This window comes from Monodon monoceros, unplaced genomic scaffold (assembly GCF_005190385.1).
Source record: "Monodon monoceros isolate NGI ecotype Baffin Bay Population unplaced genomic scaffold, NGI_Narwhal_1 Super_Scaffold_7, whole genome shotgun sequence".
NCBI lineage: Eukaryota > Metazoa > Chordata > Mammalia > Artiodactyla > Monodontidae > Monodon > Monodon monoceros.
Window position 1 is genome coordinate 71,259,025 of NW_021703784.1, and position 22,663 is coordinate 71,281,687.

At 46.3% G+C, this 22,663-nt stretch overlaps 1 protein-coding gene across 6 annotated transcripts in view; it reads left to right on the forward strand.

The window, feature by feature from the left end:
• Positions 1-22,663, forward strand: part of NAV2 (neuron navigator 2) — a 396,738-nt gene that overhangs the window by 178,721 nt on the left and 195,354 nt on the right. For all 6 annotated transcript variants that reach the window (XM_029208228.1, XM_029208230.1, XM_029208231.1 and 3 more), the window contains exon 6: positions 6,944-7,110. In XM_029208228.1, the coding sequence (XP_029064061.1) occupies positions 6,944-7,110 (167 nt within the window). The remainder of the gene's footprint in view (positions 1-6,943; positions 7,111-22,663) is intronic.

Below are 22,663 nucleotides of genomic sequence, written 5' to 3' on the forward strand. Positions count from 1 at the left end.
GTAAGTTAGCAAAGTCACACAGAAAGTGGAAAGACCTGGATTTGAGCCCAGGTAATCTCACCCCAGAACCCTCACTTTAACCACTATGTTACCTCTCTCCCCGCCCCCTCCTCCTCCTTGAATTCTGGTGCTTACGTGGTTGGTGAGGCTGCTTTTTAAAATCTTATATGTTTCAGCCATTCCTCCTGACCTTTGCGTCATGTTGCCCTTGTAGCATCCTGACAGAAACAGAGTCTCCTCCTCATTATGGCTGGTATTTCTTTTTCATTGAATTCTCACGTAAAGGTAAAGGGATGCCCAGACGGCATTTCTCTCTGTATTCATGCAACAAATAGGTACAGAACGTCTGCTTGCTGCCCCACGCTCTTAGGCTCCAGTGGGTGCCTTTTCTAATCAGTTAACTTTTCTAAAAAGCTTACGCATGGGGAGGCCCAACTCAGGATCCGTCTGGCTGCAGGAAGAAGCCACAGGGCAGCTGCTTCTCTGTAGAACAAGTCAGCATGCTACCCAGACTTGGTTCTGGGGGACCTACATTCATCACTGCATCTCATTGGCATGTGTCTTAGTCTGCTCAGGCTGCTACTACACATCACCATAGACTGAGTGACTTAATGGAGATTTATTTCTCACAGTTCTGGAGGCTGGAAAATCCAAGATCAGGGTGCCAACATGGTCGTGTTCTGGTGAGAGCCCTCTTCCCGTTTTCCAGATGGCTGTGTTCTTCCTGTGTCCTCACATGGTGGAGAGCAGAGAGAAAGCAGGCTCTCCCGTCTCTGTCTCTTCTTCCAAGACACTAACCCCATCACAAGGGCTCCACTTTCATGACCTCATTACCTCCCAGAGACCCCGTCTCCAGATACCGTCACACTGGGATGACAACATATGTATTTGGGGAGCAGGGGACACAAACATGAGTCCATAGCACCCTGCTAGAGAGTGACTGCTTTCCCAGCAGCACGAGGCCCAAGTCAGATAGACGGCCTCCCCCCACCCTTTTTTTTGAGTGTCATGCAAAGTCCAAACACAGGAGAGGAAGGGGGTGGGGAGCTTGGAGGAAACCTGAAATCTAGTGTTTGTTCCCCGGATGTGCTTACTTCTGGAAGAGAGAGAAAACAGGAACTAGCTGGGAAAGAATCTAATTGGAAGCACATGCCCATCCCGTGAATGATCTATTATTATCAGTCCCAAACGATGGAAGGAGGTGGAGTGGGGTTGGGGGGGAAGAGAGGAAGAACTGAAGAATGAGGGCGTGTCTGCCCTGCCCTGAGGGCGTGCTGGGCACAGGGCTTCCAAGTTGACCGAAGCCAAGGTCTGGCTTTCCATCAGGGTCCTATCCCTCATCTAGAGTTTCTCTTGGATGCATTTTGTTTCTGACGAGCCTGACAAAGGGATGGTCTTCATTTTATTATTCGTCTAACACTCCTTGCCTTCTGCTCCGCCCACTGCCCCGCCCCTAGGCTTGAGCACAACCTTGATAAACATTTTAGCAGATCAGGCACCACCAGGGATAGTAGTAAAGTCTGGTTGCCAAAAGAAACAGGGTCAGCTTGTTGACCTACTACCCCTCTGGCTGAGTAGGATACCTCTCCCAGAGCTTTGGAAATAGGTCTCTTGTTCAGGTGCAGACATTGATTGAACACCGACCAGAGCCATACACCTAGATAGGCACCAAGGATGTTGAGCAGGTGGGAAGCCTCATCTTGAATCTACGGGGAAGGGGCTCATGGAAGGAACTGGTACAGGGATGAAGGATTTCCATGAATTTCCCCCTTTGACCACTGTGTCGCCTCTTGGCGTCCCTGGTGAGCCTCAGGTATTTAGGCTTATTCTACCTGTGGGAGGCATTGAAGCGTGGTGACGAAGAGTGCAGCTTTGCAGTCAAACCTAACAAACACCGTTTTCACCACTTACTACGTTACCTGGGCCAGTTATTTAATCTCCATGAGCCTGTGTTTCCTTATTGGTAAAATGGGGTAGTCCTGCCCCACATAGTCACAGTGCTATGTGGACTAAATAAAGTCATTTCCAGCCCTTCGCAGCCTGGCGTGTAATCAATGCACCATAACTAGCTGATAGGGCGATGTTGGTGGTTTGGGTTGATCTGGGCCAGCTCTAGCGAGTCTCACAGAGTCGATCTCTATGCGACCATCTCGTGGAGAAGAATCAGTGTGGCTAGTAGTTCAGCCGTCTCTGCCCAGCTGCTGAAAAGCAGATGCCGTGGAGATGAGAGGTTTAGCATTTAATCATCTTGTCTAGCAAAAGCATCTCCAGTTATGACCTCCACCCCACCCCCCACCCCCAAGGTCCTGAGCATGTGCACACAAGCTGCCATCTTTCCTGGGAGGGCCATCTTCTGCTCCCAGCCTTTGAAGTGGTTTGGGGGAGAAGAACGGCTTTCTTCCCATCAGCACGTACAACGCGTGGATCCGGGATGCACGCACAGGTTATGTGCCAGGAACAACAGTCTTACCGTCCTGCCTGCTCGGCTGTGCACATGTTGGAGAAATTGACCATAGCTCCCATAGCAGCAGGATTTTCCTTCTGCCTCTTTGTTACACCTCTTCCCTTAAACTTCATTTTTTAAAAAAGCAACGTGTGTGTGTTTCAGAGAACACATCTGTGTCCTCTCATTTTGTAACTGTTGTTTGGACGTGGGATGATCGTGGGAAGTCGAGTCCCTCTTGCAAAGGAGCCATTGAAACCTTCTGGCACTGTGGATGATGTAGGGTGTAGATGATTTGAGGTTGACTTGCTGCACTCTGCTCTCTCTGCTTTTTCTTGATGAGGCAGGCATCGCTGGGCAGCTGCTGTTGTGCTATCTGCAGCTGCTCCACGTGAGCAGGACCCAGCTCTGCTGCAGAATGATGCTAATGGACAGACGGCAGCTACTCGCAGGCTGGGGCTTGAGAGAAGTTCTCCTGGTGCACAAGGATGTTAATAATAATGAACTTCAGAATGTTAGCCAGGGGCCTGTGTGACTGTGAACTGGAAGCTACTCTGCGTTTCAACTCCAGCTCTGCTCTCTGCTTCGCTAATGAATGCCTCCTTGCTGGAGGACAGGACCAAGTCCAAGGTTCAGAGTGTGACACTGAGGGCTGCCCCCGCCTGGTTTTCCAGCCTCATTTCCTCCCACGCTGTCCCCCAGGCCCCAGCACACACTGGCCCTTTCTTTCTTCAGTGCTTTTTTTTTTTTTTTACAAGCTTCCCTCTGCATGACACCTCTGCCCCCTCCCTTCTTGCCCTCTACTCACATTCTCATTCCACACGCCACATCTTGCTCTGGGGTTGCTTTTATTTGGAACCTTCCCTGACCATTCCAACTTCCGAGGTCATTATTTCTCTTCTTTGAATTACTTCTGACCTTTCATATTCTTTTATCAATGCGTATGTAATTGAGATGTCAGCTAGGGTCAATCCACCCCTTAAGATCTAGATAAGATTGAACTAGAACCCTGTGATAATCTTTTTGGGCCACCATGATAAAACACCACAGGCTGGGTGACTTACAAGCAACACTCATGAGGGCTCTATCTAATGACCTAATCACCTCCCAAAGGCCCCACCTCCTAATACCATCACATTGGGCATTACAATTTCAACATATGAATTGGGGTAAGGAAGGACTCAGAAACACAGACATAGCACATCCCTGCTTCAGTTTGTGAAGTCCAGTGCCCTCACCTGGATTGCTCAGGTATCTTAGGATCTCGTGGTCACCTTTGGCTCTGAAATCCTGTATTCACAATTCAGTCTGAATTAATTCAGTTTGTGGATTGACTCATCATCCCAAGGGATGTTTTGGTTCCCTCCTGGGTGGATCCAAACGAAGCTTTTTTACCTTACTTCCCATCCATCACACATTCATTCATGGCCTTTGTTTGTGAGGCAGACTGCTGAAAGTTTCAGAGGGATGGAGGAGGCTTGCTTTGGAGCAAGCAGCTGTCCCACCCCATCCACAACAGAACCCGAGTTTTGAAACACAGTGTTCACATGGATTCCTTCTGGCACTTGGAAGAAGTTACTTGGTCTCCATCCAGTTTTCCCATTTGGTCAAGTTAAGGGAGCTGTCCTCACTAGGGTGTAATGGTGATGAGGTAGAGGGTGACATGAGTTGGCTTGAGCTTTATGGTGGCTTTTGATGGCTCGGCATGTGCCAACCATCCCTTACTGTCACGTCAGCTGCCCTCAAGGCCTTCGAGACCTCTTCCATGTCTCAGAAAACTTGGTACAACCTGTAGCCATTTGAAGGATGGGTCACTCCCATCAGAGTAGCACCTCTAGGTTCTGACTCAAGGAAGAGGATCTGATGGTGACCACCCCTGGGAAACCAGAGCCGTCTCAGTTAATCCAAGACTGGGGAATGTTTCAGTCTGGGCCCCACAGATGGCTCAGAGGTACCCCAAGTGTCAGGTCTTCGTCACAGATGCTTGGATGAAGCAGTTTCTTCATCACGGATTCTTGGATGAAGCAGTTTCTCTCCTCAAATGTTCCTTAGGGAGATGATGAATCCTGTCTGCCAAAACCTCTCTTGCCTCTTTGGAAATGTTGATCTCCAACTCTTGTGTGTTGATTTTTGTCCAGCTCTCTATTGCTGCTTTAACCTAGATCTGCCTGATTCCTTCCTTATTTGTCTGGTTCTTTTTTCTACCATAGCATGTTTTCTTTATGACAATGTCCAATTCCTTTATGAATCTGTGCTCAGCAGAGAGGATGTTAAGGGGAACCAGCATGCATTGAGTACTTACATCAGGCTGGACCTTAAGTCCCATTCCAAGTTCACAGCTATCCGATTGGGTACTTTACTATTATTCCAAAGTGACATATACGGAATGTGAATCTCAGATCATAAGACTGGCCCAATGTCATGTCCACATTTGTATGGAAAAAGCTATTTTACCCATTGTACCACACTGCCTCACAGAGGACCAAATTGCCTACCTCATTCAAGGTTGTGGCCACCCCATCCAATACTTTGATTTCTTGCCTCTATAAAGGCCCTGGGCTGCTCTGAAAAATCTGTGGTCCAGTCCCAGGTGAGGGCAGTGAGGCCTCTCAAGCATCTTTTCCCTCCTCGTTGCTTTTTGCTTCCCTGTTCTTTGCCACGGGAGTAGAATACTGTCACCTGTGTTACCCTGCACCACTTAAAACTGTTGCTGTGACATCATCTTGGAACATGTCCATAATCCTTTTTCAGGCCTATCTGTGGGCATACAGACTCCTGCAGAGTCCAGCCCTGAGGAGCCCCACGCCTGCACCTGCAGCAGCTCTGCCATTGGCTGGGAGTCCTCGGGTAACACCGTCCGTCTTGGAGGGCGTGCAGGGTGCTGTTTGCATTGGAAGCAGAACCGAGAGGTGCCAAGATCCCATTGCTGGACCTCCTTGATCAGTTGATCTGGCCGCCTCTGGTCCGCAAACACAGGCACTGGCACTGCTGGTTTTGCACCCCACTCTGTGCCTGTCTTCGTGGGGTGAATATCTTCGCTAAACAAGATAAATTAACAGAGGGGCAAATCCTCCTAATGCAGTGGGAAGTGAGGCCTTCCCTCTGCCACTTTTGGGGGAAAGAACTCACCCGCTTCCTTCTCTCCTAGCTCCCAGTTAAGGAACTGGGCCAGCTTCTTCTTAACGGTATAAATCTTACAGTCCTCTCACACCAGCTCATGTTCTCTGTGCACTCTGCAGCCATTTTTTCTTGCTCAGGCAACAAGAAAAAGTTTGAAGCGTTTGCCTGTTTCTATCTAAAATGCTTCCAGACTGCAGACTTCTTCGGTGCTTAGAGATTTGTGTGGAAAGAGAAGGCTGAAAGCTTTATGAGTTGAAAATTCAGACTTATCGCTAGATCTAATGCTGGTCAGCTGAGGTTCCAGTGGCTTTTCAACACTGCCAAGTGGGTTTTAGCTGAAAGATATAACTAAATATTTCATCATTTATTCATCTTTCAACTTTAATGATTGCAAAGAGTCTGCTTAGTAATCCCTGAACCAAAATTCTGATTTGCGGAGTCATAGCCTTAACTCTTCGGGGAATGGGCCATAATATCTTTAGCCACATTACCAAAGACTAGTCTGCTGACTTTACTTCCCAAACCACCCAAAAATGAAGTGTTTTATTTAAAGGGAAAGTGTGTGTTTGTCTTTAGGCTAACACATTCCTGCTCATTTTACGGAAAGAATGTATGATTTTATCCATCGACTGTGCAGAGAAGCTGAGCTTCAGACTCAGAGTAATGTCTATGGAGACAGGTTGTCAGATGTTGAAGGAAAATGTATGTCTGAACAAATGTTTCCATCCAGTCCATAATTTTTCATTGCAGATGAGTTGGGTTCTGAGGTAGCAGTTTCCTTTCTGACCATCATAAATTATATCTTTTTCTTGATACTTACATCCCTAGATTATGGCAAAAACCATTTTCAGTATCTGTCAAAAGAGATGCACACGCAAGTTTAACAGTTTAGAGTCTTAACAGACCTTTATGTTCTACCCTAGACAGAATTAGAGATGACATGGTTTGGCCCTATTGAAAAGTAAAATTACTCATCCAAGAGAAAAAGTAAGATGAGCTTTGTATTTTTTTTGGCCACGCTGTGTGGCTTGTGGGATCTCAGTTCTCTGACCAGGGATTGAACCTGGGCCACAGCAGTGAAAGCCCAGGATCCTAACCACTATTACACCAGGGAACTCCCGAGCTTTGTATTTCTAATCAGCAGACATATTCATATATTTCTCTCTGTGTTCAAAGGAAAACTACTCACACTTGGCTTTTGGACCTTACTGGGGTCATTACTAGCCTAGATGTTTGTGGTGGTTCCAGTAAGTCCTTGGACTGGCAAACCGCCACCGACCTGATGCCTTGAATGGTTTCTTTTACCTCCTGCGTGGCTGCAGTACCTTCTGAGGAACTGCTGTTCTCTTGAGACTGAAGCCTGTTGCTTTTGCCTTTTAGACTTCCAGGTCCTACCGCGAGGGTATCCGCTGCAGGCAGCGAGGCCAAAACACGCGGAGGGTCAGCCACTGCTAACAACCGACGGAGCCAGAGCTTTAACACCTATGACAAGTCCAAACCGGTCACCTCCCCACTCCCACCCCCACCAGCAAGCAGCCATGAGAAAGGTAAGCCACCTTCTTGGGTGTCCTTTCTGGCATCTTCCTTTATAGCAGATCCAGTTCTATTGGGTGAGTGTGGGGTGGCAAACAGTGATGGGAACGGGTCACAAGGACATGCTTGGCTGGCAGGAACTTTGTTAGAAGAGGTATTAATAAGGTGGGGAAAATATTACATATTCATAGTTGCCAGCAGGAATAGCTGTGCTTGTCTGGGTGGAGCCCAGAAGACACATAGAAGCAATGTAGCATTTGCAATTTGAAAACATTCATAGAATATTCTCTATACAGGAGGTGGTTTTCTAGAAATGCAAGCTGCTTGGGGCATGCATTTTGTGAGCCGATAAGGTTTTTACCCATCAGAAGTGATGTGAGGGAAGTGAGGAACAAGGAGGGTTTTCACCCTTTGAAAAAGTCCGAAATGTGGGTTGGCTAAATGAATATCTTGGCTACACATAAAGAGTAGGCAGCATTCCTCTTGGTATTCTGATAATGTAGCTCTTACCAAAAAAGGATATGGTTTTTTTTTTACTATGCATAGTACTGAGCTTTTAGGTTGGGGGGGAAATGTAAGTAGCCCTGTGGGGACTCTTGCACAGAAGGTAGTAAAACAAACCTTTGCTTGCTGCAGTCTGTATCTCATGACACATTGGAGAAATAGGGAAATTGAAACCGCTCAGAAGATTCTTCAATAAGAGATAGAGCCCTCCCTTTTTCCTCCCACGCAAAGTGGTCTAGACTTCTTAGGGGGGCATGCCCAGGTCCCTTGGAAGCATTTCCTGCCTGGTAGTGTGGAAGCTTCCTAGGGCTTGTCCTGGATGTGCCTCCTCCTCCCCTGGGACCCAGGAGACACCCCCACCCGCCCCCCGCACAGTGCTCCAGGGGACTGGGCAGCTCTCCCACCGTGAGGGAGATCAGAACCTCCCTGCCCGCACCCCTCCATCCCAGGATAACTTAATCCAATGGAGGTGGGCTTCCCCCCACACCCACTCCCACCTGGAACACTGGAGGAAACATGAAGGAAATCTGTGTAAGGCTGACATATATACAGCAGAAGTTTTCTCTGACAAGGCATGGGGAACTCTGCACCTAGCGCTAAAGCTATAACCAGAATGTCTCAACCAATCATGACTCTGATCCAGCCTTTGGCTTCCGCCTCGAGCAGACCATTTTTCTTCTTCTTTTTTTTTCCACCTCCCTTCCCCTCTCCTCCTTTCCTTTTCTTTACCATACCCGTGTATTCTTGTTAAAAGTGTGTTTAAATTACAAAAATAATGAATGCTTGTAAAATGGTGTAAGTTTCTGTCAAATAAAAGTTCTCCTCTGTATGCTCCCTGAAGCATACCACTATAAACCATTCTATGCATATCCTTCCAGATACGTTTATGTATATATACATAATATAGAAAAGAGCTAAATTTTGTTGAGTACCTACTGTGTGCCTCATTGAATTCCCCCAAAGTGTGTTGTTCTCCCCGTTTACAAAGGATGAAACTAAGGTTAAGAGAGGTTAAGTAGTTGCCGAGGTCACACCAGAAACGGTGAGAAATGGAGTTGGAACTGAACCGAGGCACTTTGGTTCCAGAACCACAATTAATACTGTGCTTTTCCTGGAAGTGGAAAAGAAATGCTTGAAACCCTGCCACTGAGAGCTGGTTAGAGATGTGCAGGTTGAGGGAGAAGGGAGAGAGGAGAAGGTGTTTGGGAAGCCTGCCCTTGTCCCATAGTCCTTTGGGGAGAATAGACATAAAACAGTCTGAAGGACGGGTATGAGGCCAATGTCCAAAAAATTGAGAAAATAAAAGGTTCCCTGCGGAGGGAACATATGTGGGAGGGTGCAGGGTTGGTGGCTGGACCTGTGTCCCAGAGCCCACACAGACATAGGGCCACTCAGGCAGCCCAGCCAGGGGCTCCCCACTGGCACAGGGGCAGCCACCAATCTGCCTCTGTCCTGGGCAGGGGTTGCCACTTGTGCCTTAAGCAGACAGCCGGGAGGCCTCCTGAAGGACGGTGGCTGTGAATGCTAACAGAGGCATTGTCCCAGGGAAAAACTCCGGTGTCAGAAGGAAAGGAAATCATACTTACTTGTTGAGCACGTAACATGTGCTAGGGACTTTGATTTTCACTATGTTATACTTGATCTTCAGAAGCATTCCATGAGGTAAATATTACCCCAGTTTTACAGGTAAAGAAGATGAGGCTAAATGAGATTTAGTAACTTGCCCTCCCTGTTAATTGAGTGCTAGAATTCATATCCAGGTCCGACTCCCAGTTTTGAACTCTGGTTCTGTCCTGTCCCCTGGGATGTCTGTGAGGAGTGTCAAGTGAGGGGATGTGCGTGAGAATGTTGTGTGAGCTATGATGTGCTCAAAATCCTGCAAGGATTTACAGTGATAAAAATTACTGATGGAGGTTCAGGTGCGTGGGAGGTGCGTTTATTATCCCTCTCCTATCCTGGGGAGCTGAGGTAAAGCAAGGTTGGGGCAGACCTAGATTTTGTTTATTTATGCAGAACCACGTGGCTTGTGAGATCTTAGTTGCCCGACCAGGGATCGAACCTGGGCCCTGGCAGTGAAAGTGCTGGGTCCTAACCACGGGACCGCCAGGGAATTCCCAGGCCTCAGTATTTTTTACTAATACTTTTCCACCATCCTGAAGTAACGGGGTCATGTGATTTTACCTTCAGAGACTCGTTATTTCCTCCTCCTTTCTTCATGTTCCCTGTGTTCTCCCTTGAATCTGACCTTGGTTGCAGACTGAGGTAGGCGGCTTGCATGCAAAATATAGTTTGTGGGGACGGAACAGAAATAACTTAGCCACCTGGCTATGTAAAAGACACAACAGGTACTTGGGTGCATAAGGTATCATCCTTTACCTGGAGAAATCTTGGAGAGAGAAACTCTTTGAGCAGCTGAATTGCAGTTCAGTGTGGTTGGTGCTATAGTTGAGGTGTGGACTGCTTTCCCATGAGGTCAAGTCCGTGATAGAATCTCATTACCTGTCCTCCCCTGAAGCTTTCTTGTGAGTCAGTCAGACCCGGACTGCACTGTGCTCTGGCGTTTCATTCTCAGGTGAACCAATTCATAGGCTTTTCTATGTGATCCATTAATCCGAGAATCCCGGTCCTAGGAATTGATCTAATCACATCAGTAAGTTCAATGAGAAATTCATCATTCTGTCAATAAATGACAAAAATATTTGAACACCTAGTCCCAGTTTTTAAAAAGGATAAAGAGGAATAAAAGGAGATTGTAACAGGCAACTTTCCAAAAACCCCAGAGCACTTTGTACTTTGTGGGGAAACACTAAAGCATTCCTCTTAAAATCACACCCAAAGAAACAAGTCCCCTTTTGTCATCATTACTGAATTTAGTTCTGATTATACTGGACAATCAACTGAGATGTGAAGCAGAAGAAAACTAACAGGTAGTACTTCAGAGCTAGAAAAAAACCTCAGGACTCACACGATTCATTACGTTGTACCATAAAGTGACCAAGTACATAGTTGATACACAAAACCCAGAAAGAAATGTTCTGTACAGCAACACGACCTGTTAGTTTTCCTAAAAATTCAGATTTCAGATTCTGTAGGTTTGGAGGAAAGTCTGCAGAGCCTTAGCCTTTAGGAAAACCTGCTAGTTGTTTGTTGTATCATTATCACTGCCATGGTTTAGGTCTGCGTTTGGATTCGCACTCCTGCAGGCAACAACCATGCGGGGCCCTGCCTGGCCTGCAGGATGTGTCAGCAGGATCGGCTGCGAAACATGTGTTAAGGAATGGCCAGGATGCGCGGCGGCCCTTCACTTCCTCTGTTGGCTCCGAGTGGCTCTAGGGCTCCAGGCCAGAATCACAGATTTTCAGGGGAGAGGAAATAGCTGTTCTTTTTCAACATTTGTGACATGATCTGTTTTCTCTTCCTTCCATTCCCTCACTTACATCCTCTGAACAGGTTAACACTGCCAGAAATCTAATACAGGTCTAAAGTATTTAGTCCATCATACAAATTTGGAATGTTTATTAGTATTGCTAGACTGAATTCTGTGCATATGGAGGATGTTCTTATCTGAATAATAAGGTTTTCTTCTGTAGAAAGCATATCTTTATTATATTTTCAATACAAAAATAATTAAAGTATTCGAACAACACAAATTTATTAAAAGAAAAAGAACCCTATATAATCCCACCTCTCAGACAAAGCCACTCTTCGCCACTTAGTTTATATTCTTCTATATTATTTTCATGCATATACTATCACATTTTTGTTTGTTTTTTTAAAGTTATTTTAATAGTTCCTTTTTTTAAATCAAAGTATAGTTGATTTTTATACGATAACATTTTGATAAATTTTTCCTAATGTTTACTCTTTGGCAGGAACTATTTGAAGTGCTTTATTAGTAATATTTAATTTTTACAGGAGCCTTATGCATATACACACAGTCTCACACACACATACGTACATGACATTTAAAGTTATAAATAAAATCAACAAATCATGGACAGCCCTTTTTATAGGTCATTCTCTCTTCATAAAATAGTTGCATAGTACTTCATAGTATGAATTTACCTTAATATTTTTAATCACTTTCATTTAGGTTGCTTCTAATTTTTTGATATTATAAATAGTACTGAGATTAACATCCTTGTAGGTCTTTTTTGCATGTATACAACCATTTCAGTGGAATTACTGCATTGAAGAATGTATGCACATTTTACAGTTGTTTTAACAGTGCCAAATTTTGCTCCCCAAAGGTTATCCCTGTTTATAATTCCCAGCAACAATGTGTGAGAAGGCTAGTTTCTCTCCACACTTGACACTTTTATTTTCACTCTCTTGGGCAAAAAATACCTTGCCTTAGAAATGAAGCAAATTATTTTAAGAAGCTGAAATAACAAGATCATTTGCTAAAAACTGACTGTTTTTATTGACACTTTGCTGGGAGTCACAACTAGTGAGTGTGGCATAGTACAAAAGCACTTGGGTTTGAGATCAAGCTCACTACCACCTGGCATGACCTCCTTCAAGACACTTCTCCAGGCCTCAGTTTCCCCTTCTGTAAAGTGAGTCTAAAGTCCTCTGGCACTAAGCCACTGCGAAGTTTTCACTGGCTGTTTGGCCTTGCCTGATGTGAGCCCCATCAGCGCTTTCTGGTGGGTTCCTTCCTCGGGTCTTCATTCTCTCGGTCACTTTCTTCCTCTCTGTTCACTCCTACCTGTCGTGGCAGAAGAGGAGAGCCAGACATGGCTGGAGACGGGGTTTTGCAGCCTTTAGCACAATGTCATGTCTGAGTAGCATTGATTTAGAATCTCTAAACTTGTCACTTAGTGGTTGGCAAAGCAAGTTCTTTATCAGACTTAGTGGTTGGGAGAGGGACGCACGAAGAAGTTGCCCATGTTCTGCCGTTAATCAAGATGCTGACCTAAAATTACAGTTTAGACTAGATGGAATTGATTCAGTGGTCCAGGTCACACAGAAGAGAATGTGGTGGGGGTGCACCTGTTTCATGTTGTTTCTTGCCTTCATTCGTTTTGTCACCATTTGTGCCCAGCTTTGGGCTGTTTGTAGGGGAGGGGGAGGTGCTCACTTGTCCTATGATAGGACTGTGCTCAAAGTGGTGAGGAAAAAGATCCGCTTAGCCAGAAGGCTGGGGGGGGACCTCAGAGAGGTGACATCATTTGCCCTGATTTCCATCTGAAGATTTTTGCTGAGAGCAGAGGAAGGGGAGGCTGGGAAGGAATGATGCATCCAGTCTTCTGGTCAGGTGTTAATCTGGGAGGACCTGTGTTGTGTTCACTGTATTAATAACCTCACGTCCCGTGGAGGACCTGTAGAGGGAAACTTCTGTAAGATCATTTCTGTGGCAGCATAGGACCTCCCTTGGTCATCAGGGGACCTCTGCCATTCCAGAGCTGTCACCCCAGGCAAGGGGAGAGCTTGGGTACCCGTCTGTGCTCATGGGTGACAGTCACCTTGGTTTGGGAATCAGGTGTGACGTCACCATGACCCTCCAGCCTAAAGCCATAGTTGTCTAAGGGCTTAGAAAACCATCTAGAGGTTTGAACCAGGGTATCATTGCATTTAGAGAAGTCTCTGGTGTTATCAAATGAAATGAATAGGTCCCACTGCTTGCTGCTTACAAAATCAGTCCTCACAGATGTTGATAGAAAGGAAAGGTGCCTTTAACCAGAATGCTGGCAATCTGGGGAGATGGTGGACTCAGTGTCCCCCAAAAGTACCTCTAAAGATTCTGCTCGGCCATGAAAGCTTTTAAAGGGAACAGGGAAGTAACCTCGGTTAATCATTGAGATGGGGGTCAGAGTTGTCACCATCCCCCTGTGTGCAGGCTTGTGGACAGCCTTGTCAACTCCTCGGGATCTTCCTCTAGATGCTATCTTGTTCACACAGTTTGGTCACACAGTTTGTTCGGGAGATGACTGAAGGGGAAGCTACGGAAGAGATCTCGTCGTCTGTTAATCACTTATTCTTCATTTCTACTTCTTTGATCTAGGGAAAGAACTGACAAGTTAGGCAAGGTATTGTGTGATCAAAAGATTTGAAAGGTGTGTTTGGGCTGGAGATGAGTAGAGCATGGGGGGGAGGTGCCTGGTTTAAAAGTTAGTTACAGTGTAGCTTTGCTAAAGTGACAAGAAAAGGGGCTTCCTGCTGAGGGCAGTTTCCTGCAAAGAGCTGCCTACACTGGAAGAATCATCTAGAAATGACTCAGCTGACCACGCTGTTGAGGTGGGCAGGCAGGATGAGATAGATGCTTCCAAACCTAGGGACCTCATATGGCACTGGAGGCGAAAAGAATGTCTGGCAAGTGTTTACACCAGTTGCACCAGTCTCTTGGGCCAGAATACAGTTATCTCAGGAGAAAAGGTTTGGGCCCTGCAATTAAAGAGAAAATGTTTACCTTGAAGACAGCCAACTGCGTTTCAGTTCTGGCCCTGCCACCTCCCAGGAGTGTGGCTTTGGGCAAGTACACTGCTCACTGCGGCATGTGTTCAGAATCACGCTCGGACCATCACAGGCCACACCTGGCACCATTCCACTCCTCAGGGGACAGAGGGGAATCACAGGTTGTTGGCAGGGCAGTGCGGACGTTTCTGTTCCATAGGAGTGGTCCTCACAGCAGTATAGACAGCAGTCCACGCAGCATCCAGGGGCTATCACTCCCCTCTCCCACCTCAGGTGACAGCTCAGGTGTGAGGGAACAAGACCCGCAGGGGGCAGGTGTAGGAGTCTCTCTAGCTTAAAAGCCACTTGACCCACAAGAGCCAGTATCTCTTGTACCAGCTCCACATGCAAAACTTCTGTGGTTCCCACCGATCGGCTTGGGCACAATCGGTAAGAGTCACGGCACTCAAACGAACCCAAAATGATGGTGGCTGTCAACAGGCCCTCGTTTATAGCTCTTGTCCGTCCAGATGTGGTATAACTGTCCAGGGTCAATTTTATCATGAGCAGTGTTGCTTGATAACATAGCTGACATTCTGTCTTTATCAAGTTTCCAGGGGAACAGAGATAGAAGGTTAACCCAAGGTCAAATTCTCATGCAGAAGGGGAAAAGGTTTTGTTAATCCTTTTCCAACAGCAAGTCACCTCACCTCTCAGAGATTCAGTTATCTACGAAGCAGCAACAGGCCACTCTAGCCCTAGTGATGGGAGAAAGTCAGAAGTGTTTTTTCTCATTTTTTGTAGAGCTCAATTCAGATTTTCTGGCATTGTCACCTCTGTTGGTTGAAGGGTATGACTTGTTTCCTAGTAGCTGACCGTTGATTGACAACGTGAGTGTCATTTGCACAGCTTGAAACAGTTGCTACTTCTGACCTTTCTAAATCTTGTTTAGTCGGTTGTTTGCTGTCTGTTAGTGGTGCCCTTTTACAGGTCGGGGGCTGGGGGTTGTGGCTCCTGCAGTAAAGGCAGGTTTCCTTTTTCTCGTTTGCATTTTACACCCTGGTTCCCTCTTGTTCTAAACAAATTACTGACGTCTGACTGAAGAGATGAAAAGTCCTAAAACACATGGCATCTCTCTCCAAAATAGTGCCTCCACAGTAACATTTTTCAACTCTGACATAGCATCTGTAAATTGCCCATGTGATGGAAGAGAGAACAGGTCCCACATGGTAGCTCTCTGTTAGCTCGGAAGCACACAGCTCCCGTGGTCTGGTGGCACGGTGAATTCCAAGACTCTAGACTGTCGTTTCTCAAGGTATGATGAATGGGCCACCTACACCAGCATCCTTTGAGGTAATTGCTAAAAACAGAAATCCCAAAGCTTTACAAACGTCCTCCTAATTCAGATTTCTGAGTTAGAGTCTGAAAGTCTACATTATACACCCTTATCGTTCTTACAACACTGAAGTTTGAGAACCCCTCTCCTAGGAGTACTTCTTGCTCCCCTTTGAAAGGGCATGCTCCCTTCTAATTGCCCTTCAACTCTCAGTAACTACTTTGTAGCGTGTTGTTATGGGGAATGGAGGTAAACGTGTTAAGACGCCCAAACTAATGCCTGGCATATAGCAGGAGCTCAACACGTGGGAAACCGTTTACACTGGCATGTTACATGCATTTTGTTGTACACATATTTACACTTATTCTCAGAGTCAGCAACTTATACTGGGTAGACTTAGCTACTCGCATAGGTCTTTGTATCTTTAGTTTCTTGCTATTGCCTCATTAATCTCTAGTGACGTTCTTAATTTAAAAAAAATGACTCAATGCTACCTTGTTTCGGTTGAGCTAATAGAAAATAAGGAAATGGATTTGGATCCCACACTTTGGTTGGAAATATAAAAAAGAGTTGTCCCTGTGGGATCTAGATAGGGTAGCAGAGGGAATACATTGCAAGGAGGTGGTCTGAGGGGGAAGTCAGCTTGCCCTTTCCCTGTCTGAAGAATCATCTTCTGGCTCTTTCTCCACCTGCACTTGGAGAGCGTGGTGTTACTTTATGAGTGTAAGAGCAATCTCCTGTTCCGAGGAAGGGTGAGCCCTAGCAGAGCTACCTAGAGAGGAGCCTGTGTGATGATCCTTCCTTCCCGTGCTCCAGCGTAGCCTTTGTCCTTAACCTCTAGCATTAAACTAAAGTCAAACGTGAAGGTGAAAGAACTCTCTCTGGCCACCTTTGGGAGCCATTTTTTTGATCTACTGTGTAATTCAGAAGAGCCTTCAGAGGAGGAGACGCATCACTCCCTCTAATGTGTGAAACTAACAACCTTTAATGCTAAAGCCGTCCTTTTTCAGGGAGAAGAGTAAGAGGGATATAACCATGTTTGCTTTTCTCTAAATAGGGATGCGTTTCAAAGCCATGCGTGACCTCATGGTTCTGCTGTATATCCTTTCTCGAAAATACACTAAACCTGGCTTTTTGTAACAGGATGAAAGAGTCCAGAAAAAGAAAGAAAAGAAATCATTTAGGAAGATGAAATATCTGTTTGATTAGTCTTGTGTCAGGAACCGAAAATGACCAGTTGATGTTCATCTGATTTTCAGGTGATAAATCTCAGCGTTTCTTTTGCTTCCATCTTCTATGTGCAAAGCGTCACACGTACACGAATTCAATTTAATTTCAAGGATCATTGGTAGGGGAAAGCATTTACGTTTCTGGGGGCTCCACTAGTCATTTTTATCCAGGTGTCGCCTGCAGTCAGGTCTTAGTTTAGTTCATTTAGATGTTCTTTTTTGAAAAACAAATTTTTTTCCTTCTCCAAGTTAGGTATTTGACAGTGTGTATTAGCATGAGAAGATAAATACAATATGTGTGGGGATAAATGAGATTAACTTTTCTACGAGCGCATGTGGCCCCTATTCACAATGAAAAGTACAAGAAGAGAACGCTGGTCAGAACAGGGAGAGTTCCTGAACAACTTGAGAGCTCCGTGTAGCTCAGCAACTCGATGAGGAGTTTCTTGTGAACACGTGTGTGGCTGCCTCTGTGCTAAGGACATGGCATCCTCGGGCATAAGTGAACCTAACAGATAAAATGCCTGTTTCTCAGTTACAGCTTGCCTTCTGCAAGCTTCTGAGTCTGTGAATTTCATTAGGATAACCAACACATATCCCATGTGTCGGGGAACCATCTTCTGTTAAGGGTGTCAGATGAGGGGTCACATTGAGAATATTTGCGTCCAAGATAATGGTCATCATCCATCTTCATTGTGGTGAGGCTGCCACATGGGCCTTTGGCAGGTGTCACACCAGGGACATAAATGGCCATGCTGTTGCACAGTGGTTTGTGCCAAGGCATTGTGGGCACAACTTACCTTCTTAGTGTCCTGGGAGCTCCTGCCATGATTTCTTAGTGACAGTTGTGTTGATTCATGTGATTGGCAAGGTTCCCCAAACTGTGGAGTTCCGACAGTTATTAGCTGCTGATGGAAATCAGCGGCCTGGACTACTCTCCTTCAAGAGCAAAGGTAAAGGAGGCCTCTCCACACCTGGTGCTCCCTCTGTTTCAAGATGGGAGAATCAGAGCATTTTTATGAAACGTGGAAAGGAGTAGGGAATCGGTGACCTGTAATAACTCACCTTGGGTGAAGCAAAGATAGAAAGAAAAAAAAAGAAAAAGTCCTTTGGTTGGAACAGTCCAGGACGGTGAGTCTCTGCTTCCCCCTACTGCCCAGGTTTTGTATCGTATCCGAGTAGAGCCTTGGTTTGCAGGCTGGCATCCTCAGGGCACACTGGGAGGGTAATGACTCCAGACTGTCCCAGCGTTTTCTTCCAGACAGAGCTTTCCCACATTTGTTTCCACAACTTAGGAGAATGTATGAGGACTGAATAAAACCCACACTGTCGGTGTGACCCTGTTCATGTGGGAAGGTGGAGAAGCGTGCTCTCCAGTGGCGAGGAATTGACAGCAGGCCTGAGCTGAAATCGGTCTTCACAAGGCTGTCCACTCTCTCCCTTCAGCAGGCCACTAGCTGGTGGATTCAAGAATCAGGATTAGCCCTAAGCATAAGGATATCTGAAGGCACTAGTGGATTTTTGCTGCAAGAAAAGTTATGCTAGATTTGACTCCATTTTTAGAAGGCAGGTAATTCCAGCCAGACTGTACAGTGTGGAGTAGGTGAGTCTCTCTCTTCTCATTAGGCTGCATATTCACGTACTTGGAACTCAGTCTTTCATCTATTCACACACCATCGGGAGACTCGTCTGTCTCAGGCATCATGGTAGTCACTGAAAATTCAAAAGTGAAAAAGCAGGTAATGATCCCTGCCCTCATAGAACTTACAGTCTAGTGGAAGAGACAGCTATTACACACAACACAAGTAATCTCGTTAAATCGTGTGATACCTGCTCTTGAGAAGATCAGGTGCTATGAATGAGAGTAAAGGAGGGATGAACCGAATTCTCTGGATTAGGTAGAAGCTCATCAGGGTGTGAGACCCAGAGAGAAGTTTGCAGAGGTCTGCTTTGCTCAGAACATCCATTCTCCCACGCAATGGTTAGACACAAAAGACGTTTTAGGAAACAGTTTTATGGAGAGAGACCAGTTTCCTTTTAGAAATGAAAGTCTATATCCTGGGCCAGCTTTTTTTCTCCCTCTAGCCGTAGAGGGCAGAACTAAAAAATTACAAGGATGCATACTTTGGCTTCATTTAAAAAAAGGAAAAAGAACTCTTTCACATTTGTCTTCTCACAGTTGAATAGGCTGTCTTGGGTGTATGGAGTTCCCTGACTCCAGAGGAACAGATACAAAGGCTAGATCATCACTCACTGAGGTTACTAGAGGGGAGTTTTCTTGCATCAGTAGGTAGATTGGAACAGATATTCTGTAAGATCCCTTGCAAATATAGGACCTGATTATCCCAGGCAAAGGGTAAAGTTGGTGTGATTTTAGTAGGTCCTGGAAAGGCCTGGTAATGGCACATGCTTCCCCACAGATTGTGGCAGTTCCCAAAGCCCCACCTTTGGATTGGTTCCTTTGAAGGTCTTCATTCCAACAATGCGCTTTATTCTTCATGCTGCTTACCCACTAGGGCTCATTACTGAACGAAAGTTGTATTTCATGCAAAAAGTGGCCTGTATGCAGTTTGCAATGACTTCCTTTACTCCATTCACATACTCGGGGAAGATTTCTCCCTTAACTTCAGATAAGTTGTCTGGAACTTGCCAAACTCATGCTCTGAGGCCATCAGAGAGGCCACAGGCGAGGACTCCTGTCGCACGGAAATAGCCATGGCCACTGAGTGAGAAGTTACTCGTGCTTACTTTCAACCATTTTAACATTGGACTCATTTTCTTGCCCTCTCCTGAGAAGAGCCAGATACAAGTATCTTCAGGCAGGTGTCCATACAGAATTATTTTTTAAAGTCTATTTCACATATGTGCTGTAGGGGGCAGCATTCATTAGGGAAAACCAGGGAGAGAGAGTCTTCCTTCTAGGAAAGAATCTCTGGGCCCTGTCTGTAAAGGTTTCTGCACACCTGTGACTCATTCTGTCCTATTGTTCATGTATGGATGAGGCTCTGGCCTTTCGGTAATAAACCTTAGCGAGCCAGGATTACTTTGCCTGATATTAAATTCACCTGGTCTCCAGTTAATACCAGTGAGTACCTGTGGGGAGCAGAGTGACTTTTCCACAATAGGACTCATGTGCTGGGGCAAGGAGGCTAACCCAGATCACCTGACTGCAAGCTTTCACCACTCTTTTAGCCAAGTTCTGAGCCATTTTGGTCTCAAACCCCCCATCAGACATAATGATTATTTTCCCCGGAGCATCTTCAAACCTGTTACCTACTGCTTAGGTAATAGTAAATAATAGTAGAACTTGTGGGAACAAGCCTTTTTCTGGACTTCAGCCCTGATAAGGTTGGTGAAGCAGGTTCTGACCGAAGGAGACTCCTGTCTCCTCAGGCCCTAAAAGTTCTGGTTTCAGATAATAGCCATTTATTATTTCTCACAAGCCTACAGGTGGACAGGACAGCTCTGCTGAGGCGTGCCAGGCTCCAGTAATCCCGGTGGGGCTGGCTCACACATCTGAGGCCGTCTGGGTGGTGTGGAGGATGCCGGCTGGTCTGCACTGGCCTTGGCTGAGCCAAACCAGCTTTTTCAACCTGGTCTTTCGTCCTCCAGCAGGCTAGTCCATGCTGTTCTTATGGTGATGGACCAAGTTCTGAGACAGGGTTGACGTGTGCAAAGCCCTTTAACGCCTAAGCTCTGAAAAGTGACATCAGTTCTCTTCTGCCTCATTGTGTTGGCCAAAGCAAGTCACAGGGCCTGCCCAGATGCATGAAGGAGGGAGGTGTTGCGAAGTTACACTGCAAAGCCTGCAGGATCCAGAGGAGGTGGAGACCTAAGACTGTTTTTGCAATCCATCTCCACACTGTGTAAGTTGTACATATATATATATATATGGATATGGATTGATTTCACTTGTTGAGGTAATCGTGTATTTGCACTGCAATCACATGAAAATGAGAATCCTCTGAGTTCATTAAAGGTGAGCTGGGGGCGTGTAGCTCTGAGAACTCTCAGTGGGGAGAGTGGCTGAAGCATCCTTGGTTATTCAGTCCCGCAGAAGTTCTCTCTGACCAGCAGACACAAGCCATTCATTGCAGGGCACAAGCCCCGCTTGCTTTATGAGACCCCCTTTGGCCAAGGTAGGAACTACCCATGAAAACAGCAGCCTGCAAAATAGGTCTGGCTCTGCCTAAGCCTGTTCTTGGGGCTCTGGGATCCTTGGTCTTCAGATCCCCTTGCTCCCCTGCTTTCTCTTTTCCATACCAACTGGCCCAAGTTGTCATGTAATGAAGACGGCCTGAATGCCAGCCTGGGATTGCAGGACGTCAGGGGTCTGACCCTAGCAACTCCACCTGATGATGGCTGTGTGACTTTGATGACTTCTTTAAACAACTCTGAACTTCCAGTTCCTCAACTCTAAAATGGAATTGAGAATGGCACCAACCGCAAAGTTGTTGGGAGGATTACATGAGATGAAACATAGGGGGAAAAAGTACCCTGAATTATGGATGTGAAGTTTATTGAATGTGTGAATTCATGAATGTACGAAGTCAGAAATGACTGCAAGGGGCAGAATAACCACAGCAGCAGAACAGAGAACCCCGGAAAGCTAGTTCTCTACGCCTGGTCTGTTGCTTAGGATCAAAAGTCTAAAGCACCCATGGAACTGCCTCTTCCTGCTTAGCTGCATCTCCATGGTGCAGGATGTTTTTGAAAACCAAGGGACCAAGAAACACAGGGTGCCCTTCCCTGAAAGAACAGCTTATTAGCAAATGAACTCTTGTCATAGCTTGGTGAATATCCACCTGGTTCTCTTTTGCTCCTGGTGTCTTAGAAATGTAACCTATTGATTCTTGAAATGCCCCCACTGCCACTCATTGAGGGAGGGGAAATTCAAGACAAAAGTATTGATTTAGACAAGCAGGCACACTGGATGAAGCGTTCATTAGGTTGTCTTTTTTTTTTTTTTTTTTTAAATAAGTTGGCTGCTAAAGAAGAAGAAAGAAGATATATCTTCCAGCAGAGTTTTAAACAGAGGACATTAGCCAACTTAACAATGCTCCTCTAAAACAACTTTAAAAGGTCATGATGGATGATTTTTGCAGTGTTTTGGAACAAAGGACCCTTGGATTAGTATAGGATTTTTTTCTAAATGTGATTCTGTATTTCCTTTCGTTTGTCCATCATCCTTCAGTCTGGGCTCTCTGGTCATCTTTTTTTTTTTTTTGCGGTACGCGGCCCTCTCACTGCCGTGGCCTCTCCCGTTGCGGAGCACAGGCTCCGGACGCGCAGGCTCAGCGGCCATGGCTCACGGGCCCAGTCGCTCCGCGGCATGTGGGATCTCTCCGGACCGGGGCACGAACCCACGTCCCCTGCATCGGCAGGTGGACTCTGAACCACTGCGCCACCAGGGAAGCCCTCTCTGATCATCTTAGTGCATCCAAAACCGCAATTTGAAATAACCTGCTGCCCTGCTTCTGGGAGCCAGTGACTGAAGCATCTTTCGACAATAAGAGGAAAAACATTGTAGCTGAACTAGCGAACAGCCCAAGGAAAGGGGTGGAATGCAGAGCCTGGGCTCCCTTCTGTCTGGGCATGCCAAGATGCCATGGCTCTGGCCTTGGGGTGTCCATCAGCCTTAGTGGTCATGTCTTGGCAACCAAAGTAGCCACTGCTGGCCGGAAACTTATCAGGACTGTTCACTCTCATTAAGGAGTCCCTCAGATCACCTTCTGGCCTGAAACGCTTCAGAAATCATCAAACGGCTGAGGTAGAGGCCGGATTCCTTGAAGTGCTTCCAAGGCTTTGGCATATCTGCCTTTTGGATGAACTTCACTAGAGAGCTTTTCAGGTCTGGGTCCTGGCCAGGAGAGCTCCCTGGGCACCCAGCATAACACTGAGCTGGGGGTGGGAAGGGTGGGAGGAGGAGGTTGGCTCTTCCTGGCCCACCCCTCCCTCCCCTTCCCCTCCCCCTCCCATCCCCCTTGTCCTCCTCCTTCCCTCTCCTCCCTCTCCCCTCCCCTCCCCTCCCCTTCCCCTCCCCTCCCCTTCCCCCTCCTCCTCCTCCCCTCCCCCTCCTCTTCCCCTCCCATCCTCCTCCTC